At 43.0% G+C, this 8313-nt stretch overlaps 1 protein-coding gene across 1 annotated transcript; it reads left to right on the forward strand.

The window, feature by feature from the left end:
* Window positions 1-306: 306 nt before the first annotated feature.
* On the forward strand, window positions 307-6601 carry LOC140348192 (leucine-rich repeat and fibronectin type-III domain-containing protein 2-like). Its single transcript, XM_072434268.1, has 5 exons — window positions 307-890; window positions 961-1123; window positions 3055-3225; window positions 4806-4967; window positions 5872-6601. Exons 1-5 carry the CDS (start codon window positions 329-331, stop codon window positions 6599-6601), a joined length of 1788 nt encoding a protein of 595 aa, XP_072290369.1. The 5' UTR covers window positions 307-328.
* Window positions 6602-8313: the final 1712 nt, after the last annotated feature.

Below are 8313 nucleotides of genomic sequence, written 5' to 3' on the forward strand. Positions count from 1 at the left end.
TCCAGCATATATAACCACCAAATAAATGTATTCAGAGTTTCCGTTGCTGGAAAGTTTCAGCGAGCAATGATGGATATTAAAGAATTGTTGCTTTCTTCCAACTTATTTCTCCATCGCATATCATCCAGTTTACAGCATATTTATGAATGGGCTCCACCATGTTTGCAGTTGCTTTGTTCAACTGTTTTTTATTGTCTGATGCTGCTGAAATTAAGTACCCCTGGGGGACAAATAATAACTATGTAAAACGCAATCAAATATAAAAAGTCTTGACACGTGTTTTCTTCTTTTCCGTTCTCTAGGTCTGTGGACTGACAGGCGCTCTACCATGCCTGTGCCCCCACCCCTCGGCCCCCACAGACAAACGCACCGGCCCCACGCGGACCTCCATTGGCGAACGAGGGCGGAAGGCGACCTAACCCCTGCGTCCGTCCTCTCGCTGCCCCTCCATCCAACTCTGCTCATCTCTTCTTCTCACCTCGTCCACTGTGCCTGTTCGCGGACCACGAGGCGGACACTTCCCGACTTGGCCACATTCCCGGCGTTTCATTGGCTCACACTGTTCACATGCTGCCTACTGCCGTCGCTGATTGGAGCGGGGGAGACGTGGGGCATGGTCTCCACTTGCCCCTTCCACTGCGTTTGCCGGAACTTGTCGGAGTCTCTAAGTACTCTGTGCGCGGACAAGGGGTTACTGTTCGTCCCCCCGAATGTAGACCGGAGGACGGTGGAGCTGAGACTTGCCGATAACTTCATCACGGAAGTCGGGGGCATCGACTTTGCCAACATGAGCGGCTTGGTTGACCTGACTTTGTCCAGGAACACCATCAATCATATACGACCGATGACCTTCGCGGACCTGGAGAGTCTCCGCTCATTACATCTGGATGGTAAAGTATAGCACGGCGTGACCTTTTGGATATCAATGTGTCAACAATAACAGTCGATTCCCGTGTGTAGGAAATCGCTTGACCATGCTTGGACCGAGGGACTTGGCCGGTTTGGTCAATCTGCAACACCTCATAATCAACAACAACCAGCTGGTCAAAGTATCGGTGCAGGTGTTCGATGACTTTCTGCTTACACTGGAGGACCTCGACATGTCCTACAACAACTTGAGACGGTAACTGTGTTGAGCTTTCCTTTTTACTTTAGCGCAGCCAATTCTTTGTTAGTAATACAGGGTAAAACAGAAAGGCAGCAGAACTTGAGTCTTAAGGGTATGCTGAGGCAAAATACGATTCTTAGGAGGTGGGCGCCTTCTGTGAGCACGACTCGGCAATCGCAGCCAAGTGAAGGCGAATCAATTTTGATGAGGTCCTAATTTTCTTTGACTTCGATTGTGACATCTAAGAGGAGCACAATACAATGAGGACAATACAGTGAGGCCTGGCTTTCAACAATCAACTCCGGCCTTAAATCTATCGCTAAGGATAAAGGAGACGTTTAAGATGTCGTGCTATGTCTGAGTCACCGGATAGAATAAAAAGTACAGACAATGATGATATTCATTAGCCTTACACTACCAATCACCTTCAAGACGCTTGTCCGCAGACAGCTCTGGCCATTTTTGCCTGTCACTGGTGATTAAGACATTTCATTTGTCTCCGCTACAGGAGCTTTAGCGTCTGTCCAAAAGCCTTTACACACAGAGTAAAGAATAACTCGACTTTTTCTGATGCTTTGAGAAAAATCTGCCGTTGGCCTTTTATAGACACTGGTCACAGCGCACTATTTTTACTGTTTCAAAATAAGGTCTCATTGTCTCTAACAAATTGCTAGAAAAATAATGGCCTGTATTTTGTAGTGCAGTTTGGACAGGCTGAAGGTCAGCAGCTGAGACAAAATTACCAACAATAAAAATCCAGCTTTACTCCAGTTTTTCCAACTGTTCAGCAGCATTAAAGTTGTTCTATTATCATTGCTAGTCCAAACCACGATCCAAGGTCACTAACTACTACTTTTTAAAACAATCCATTTACTCAGTTGAAAGAGGACAATGGTGTGTTGAAAAGATGACCTTGCTTTACAATATCCAACCTCTTACTTTTAACGCCATGGTTCTGATCCAAACAACAAACACCATTTAATGAAGTCATTACAGCATTGCTATTGTCAGGAGACACGTATAGACAAAGAGGCTGACCATCTGCTGTTGTTTGCTGTAGCCATTATTAATATCCCACAGCTCTACTCTGATTTTAATCACACCAAAAAGAAGAGTAAGCCAACACATTTTGAACTCGATAAACAAAAGAATACAGCAGCTCTTCGACCTATTACGCTGCTTCACTGAAGCGATGCTGTGTTTCAATGACAACATTTCTCAATGTCACTTCACAATTCAATGTCTGTTTATTATATTTGAGCGTTAAACTATTTTCGCTTATGACTAATTTGTTCAAAACTGTTTTGAGAGAGAGAAGAGATTGACTTCTGAATGACAACAGCGACGACTCACAGATGGGACTGGGAAAACGCTGCAAAACAGGGATTGAGAGGGAAAATAAGCATCTGCTGTCGCTGTCTGTCAATATCTATTAGTCAGTGGTTAGTCTTAATCTGAGGAGAGACGCATGAATGAAAACATGTTAACTGCATTTAGTGGCAGGGCAAGTGTGTCTGCATGTGTAGCCATCAAACAAGGATCACTTTGATATTATGGACTTGCACAGAATAGTGAACATAAGCTCAAAGATCATAGGACGGCCTCAGAGCTCTTTATGCAGTCTATGAAGAACTCTTAAGAAAAAAGGCTGTGCATATTAGGACTCTTCCATTATTTTGCACAGGCACTTGAAGAAATTTTAAACTTTATTACAATTTTAGTCAAAGCAATGTCATGTTACTGAAGTCCCAATTTAGTCCCGATTAGTTCCAATTGAACCCTTATTAAACCTGATTTAGTCCCGATCAAGCCCATGTTTAGTCTTTATTTAGTCCGTTAAAATAATTTTGAAAGACAAATATTTCATGTTCGGGGAAAAGGACCCAAGCTGTAATCTCTGCATTAAACACCCAACACTGACTAACTACTTTCTCTATCGCCTCCAGAGTTCCCTGGGAGTCCATTCAGAACATGGCCAGCCTGCACACTCTCAACCTGGACCATAACTTGATAGACCACATCGCGGAGGGGGTCTTTGGGGAGCTGTATAAGCTGGCAAGGCTGGATATGACCTCCAACAGGCTGCGCACCCTGCCGCCTGATCCCTTCTTTGCCAGGTACTGCTTAGGATTGGTCTTTTCTCCAAATGTTCCTCTAAGAAGTGGCTTATAGTGGGTCTTTGAGGTAGATCGCAGAGCTTGAGAAGCACCGCTGGCAATGTAACAAGTACAGTACCGCTGTGAAGGCATTTCATTATGTATGGAAATGTGTGCAACACATGAACTGCAAACCTACTGTGTCTTTTGTCTGGTCTCCAAGGGTTTTCTAGTCTTAAATCTTTCACCTTTCATAGTCCTATTTGCCATTTTAACTGAACCATGTAAAAGGCAAAACTCTGTATCAAAGACTGCAAACAACCTAATCATTTCCCACCTCACAATAATCAATCACAAGTTTCTCATCACTTGGCAGTAAACATTCGAACAAATCAGATTGCGGGTGAAATTGTGAATGCTTTTCATTATTTCCGGATGAGTGCGCTAAACAGGCATCAATCTGCGGCTTTTGATTCGTCTCGAGGTGGTTTCAATGCAGAAATCACAAAAAAAACCTGGGCCGCTGTTTAATCTCCTCTTCCAGCTTTCATTTAAGATTGGTTTATGAAATCTGTAGAGCATTTGAACGTGTACAATTTAAGAGAAAAGTGTGGCATCCAGGAGATCAAAGCGTTACATAACGGTCATTACCTGTCCACAGGCGTCCAAACAGATGCCCAATGACAAGCGCGTATAGAGACGCTATCTGGTTCATTGTGGATGTGCCAACTAAGCTCCCAGTAACTCAGAAATATCTGCGAGTCCAGCTGAGACATGGTGCAAATGAACTCGCGCTCAGAACAAGTGAGATTTCTAGCCAAATGCTCGCGGCCCATAGTCTGAGTGACAAATTGACCAGGGAAAGGTGTTGAATGGTAAAAAGTGGAGACTGGAGCTGGGAGATAAAGCCCTGCACAGACCTGTAATGAGCGATAAAGCAGTTTTTCAATCACCCTTTCTGTCAGAGGTAAAAATCTCGGGCCAATTATGTCTTTTTGTTGAGACATTTATAGGTGGATCTGTGCTGGCTGTGTTTGGATTCAAAAGAGCATGCCTTTTAATATAATGCTATGATTGTTTGGCTGATTGAGCTGCACAAAATCACGGCAGTTTGAATAAATCCTGCGCTTTGCTCTCTGCATGATGTGCAGGAGAGTACGATATAGAAGCCAGCAAAGCTTTTACGGATCAACTTTTTATAATATATATATATATATATATATATGTGTGTATATTTTTGCGCCAGTTTTAGTATTGAACCGAACAAAAACAAAAAAAACTGAGTTCGAATCCCAACAGACAATTTACTGCATGTCCTTCCTTCCCTCTCATACCGCATTTCACACTCACCTTTCCTGTCTAATAAAGCCTTCGGGCCAAAAAATTCTTCAAAGAAAAGTGTAAAAAAGAAGTTGTCAATGATTAGTTTAAAACCGCTGAATGCATTGCTTCACTAACCTATGTACAAAACGTTCTTTTCCTTGCTTTTATCAGCTAAAAGTCCACATCCCCGTACCTGGAGTGTCTTGGCGCATAGCATAGGTGGCAAGGCAAAACTTCCTATTCCTAATGCATTTGTTTTTGTGTGTTGACATTTTCAGGTCGCAGACAGGCGCAATAAGCCCCACCCCCTACAATGCAGTCATAAGTCTAAATTTTGGCGGCAATCCACTGCACTGCAACTGTGAGCTGCTCTGGCTCCGACGGCTCATCAGGAAAGACGACATGGAGACGTGCGCAACACCCCTTCATTTGGCTGCAAAGTAAGTCATTGTTAAGTGTATATTGAGTGTCAAAAGCAGATTTGTAAATGTGGTGGTTCTACGTTATAATATAAACTATGATTAATACTAGTTCTTATAGGAATTATACTGGATAAAAACGTTGCCTGCTTTCTGACCAAGGTTAGAAAATAGTCAAATTTGTGGATCCCAAAAAATATAGTTAGCCTGCTTGACTTTGCACCCCTTCTGACTGGGCCAAAACCAATTTCTGCAAAAGGGAGAAAGGAACAAGACATTATATTCTGTGAACATATCCCAAACCTGTCAATTTCATCATCATTAAAAAGGCATTTATTATGGTTTCCAATCGAAGCATCAAAGCACAGGGAAATAAATGTTTCTGCTTGCTGTTTCTTGTTATACATGTTTTATCGAATATAATACCATCCCAAAGTCCCATTTTAAAAGGCTTCATTCGGTTATTATCAGACAAACTGTTTTTCAGATCTGGCTGTGTGGATTAAGCTGTTGAGTGATTTTCATATTCGTTTGAAGTCATGCTCTCAGACTTAAAAGAAGTGAGCGGTGTAAACAAAAGATTGAGGACAAAACTGAACATCTGTCGCCGTCGCCTGTAATCACTGTCACCATTAATTACTCTTTGTTTAGGACGGCTTTCTGCAGGCGAGCAAAATAAGGAAAACATTCTGTGTCATATCTCGAAATTAACTCCCGACTTAATGTGACGGGAACAGCACATAGATCTTTAGGTGAGCATCAATCTGTCAGCCAGGAACACAGTCGAGGTGTGTGCTGAGCTTTCACCGTTTTAATTTAACCAGCTGGGAAAAGTGAACTACTAAAATAGAAGTAAAAATGCAATGCAGATTCTGAATTTCTGAAATTTGACTGTACTTTATTGATAATTATGTGTTTTTTTCAGATATTTCTGGTCAATTCCTGAGGAGGAGTTCACTTGCGAGCCACCGCTCATCACCCGCCACACTCACAAGCTGTGGGTGCTGGAGGGGCAGCGGGCCACCCTAAAATGCCGTGCCATCGGAGACCCAGAGCCGGTGATCCATTGGGTCTCCCCCGACGACCGCATCGTCGCCAACACCTCCCGAACCAGCTCCTTCAGCAACGGGACCCTGGATATTCTAGTCACGGTCGCCCGGGACGACGGGGCGTACACTTGCATCGCAATAAACGCAGCCGGTGAAGCCACTGCCACCGTGGATCTGAAAATAATCCCGTTGCCACACAGGGGCGGAGCGGGTGGGAACGCTGGGAATACCAATGCTAAAAACAACAGGAACGCCACCAGTGGGATTTTACGGACTGACCCGGGCTCTTCGGATATCAGCACGGGGAAAAATGGAGGGATTAACAACAATGGAGCAGGGAGGAGTGGAGAAGCGGAGGAAGAGAGGAAGGCAACGGGAGAGGAGGACAGAGACGGGGCGAAGAGAGCAGAAGTGGAGCGGTCCGATGGAGGGAGCGTGGAGGACGAAGACGAGGAGGAGCAGAGTCGGATGGTGGGCGTTCAGGGGGTCACGTCCACCTCGGCTCAAGTTCGCTGGGATTTCGGACGCCTTTCCGGAGCTTACGTTGTGTGGATGTACCAGATTCAATACAACTGCACGGCGGACGAGACCCTCATCTACAGGTGAGTAAAGTCTCGACACAGAACCAAACACTCATCTAATCCTCATCTTCGCTTGCCTGCACCATGTAAGCATTTGCATCAGGGAGTATACCTAGCATATCATATTCACAAGGTTCTATTGGGTTTGCTTCAAGGTAGCTGTAGTGTTGACCTTAAATTGGCCATATTATGCATTATTTGCAATGTTATTAGTCTTTCAACATGCTCATGAGAACTTTTGCTTTGCCATCTCTTCAAATAATGCCTATACACAGAAGACACAGTATATTGCATCAGCTCGCTCCCTGTGTTTGGATTTGGCCACAACTGGCAGCCATGGGAATGAACCATTGGGGGGAAACTGATAATTTAAGCAACGTGGCTGGCACGCTACTTTAACCATGCAGTTTTTATGCATGCAATTTGAAGGCAGAAATGCACAGTAGCAGTGTGGTGATGCACAGGAGACCTTCTAAACTCCTAAGGACGAAAATATCTGGAGATATTTAAATATAGGGATTTTTGAAAAACAAAGAAAGACAACCTCTTAAAGATTAATGAATGAATGAAAAATGTAACCCAACATGTGTTTTTGGAGCAAAAAGCCCAAGCCCGATCTTTGAGAACCACCTTTGTCTCTTATAAGCTTGTAGTCATGTTTGCCCCTGGAATCTGAAATCAAGTTTTGAGCACTAAAATATTGATTCATTACAAAGTATCACTGGTGTACCTACAGTTCACCTTGTACATAAACAGGTTAGGAGATTAGGGGAGGGAATTAATTGTCCGACAGATAACAGGGTTGAAGGGCAGAGGTGCTTAATAATTCATCTCCATCACTGTCCGACACTGAGCAAACAGGTGTGTGGTCGCCGCATAAGCAGGGCCCAAGCGTGAATGTTAAACAGGCAGAGGGAAATCAGGAGGGAGAGATGGTAGAGCAGTCAGAAAGTTTTTTTTAATGTACATTTAGCAGACTTTTCACTGTGAAAATCTTGAAGAACTGGTTCTGCTCCCGAGTGGCTCCAGCTCCTCCGTCTATCTCGCGTCCGCCTGTCCGTCTGAGGGCGTCGGATCTCTATTTCTCTGTGGAACTCCTCCAGGTTTCCTGGCTGAGAAGGAGGGTCCAAGGACAGGGGAGCTTGGAACATTGCCAAGTCCCTATAAACATCGTTTAATCTGCCACCCGAGGCAACTGCTGTTGTGATTTTGGGCATTACAAAAATAAATTGGATTGAAAATCGAATATTTTGTTCACACTTCCATGTTATATAATACGTTTATCACTTGATATTTGTGTCTATATTAACATTTTAATTGAAAATTGAAGTTCATTTTCTGAATTGACTGAATCTTGATTTTAAAACAAATTGCAAATCATTTTTTTAAAATTAGTTAAAAAATTCAAATTATTTGATTATAATATCAAATTCTTAATGGCTCTTAATGGCCCCTAATGGCCTATAATTGCCTATAATGGCCCCTAATGGTCTCCCTAACACATGATCTGCTGCTGTATATTCCTCCAGGATCTGAACAAACTAATTCATGTTCAAGATTGTTCTAAAGGATTAAAACATTATATTTATGTGTTCATATTTCACTTTGTTTTAATGTATTACTAAAATAAGTATTGTATAGCTGTATAGTAAAGCCGATATATACCTAATATAGGCACTGAATCATAGTAAATGCCAATGGTATATGACTTAAAGGGCACATATTAGGCAACATTTA

The sequence above is a fragment of the Eucyclogobius newberryi genome, unplaced genomic scaffold, assembly GCF_026437365.1.
Source record: "Eucyclogobius newberryi isolate DKJ021-1_F unplaced genomic scaffold, fEucNew1.0.hap1 SCAF_609, whole genome shotgun sequence".
NCBI lineage: Eukaryota > Metazoa > Chordata > Actinopteri > Gobiiformes > Gobiidae > Eucyclogobius > Eucyclogobius newberryi.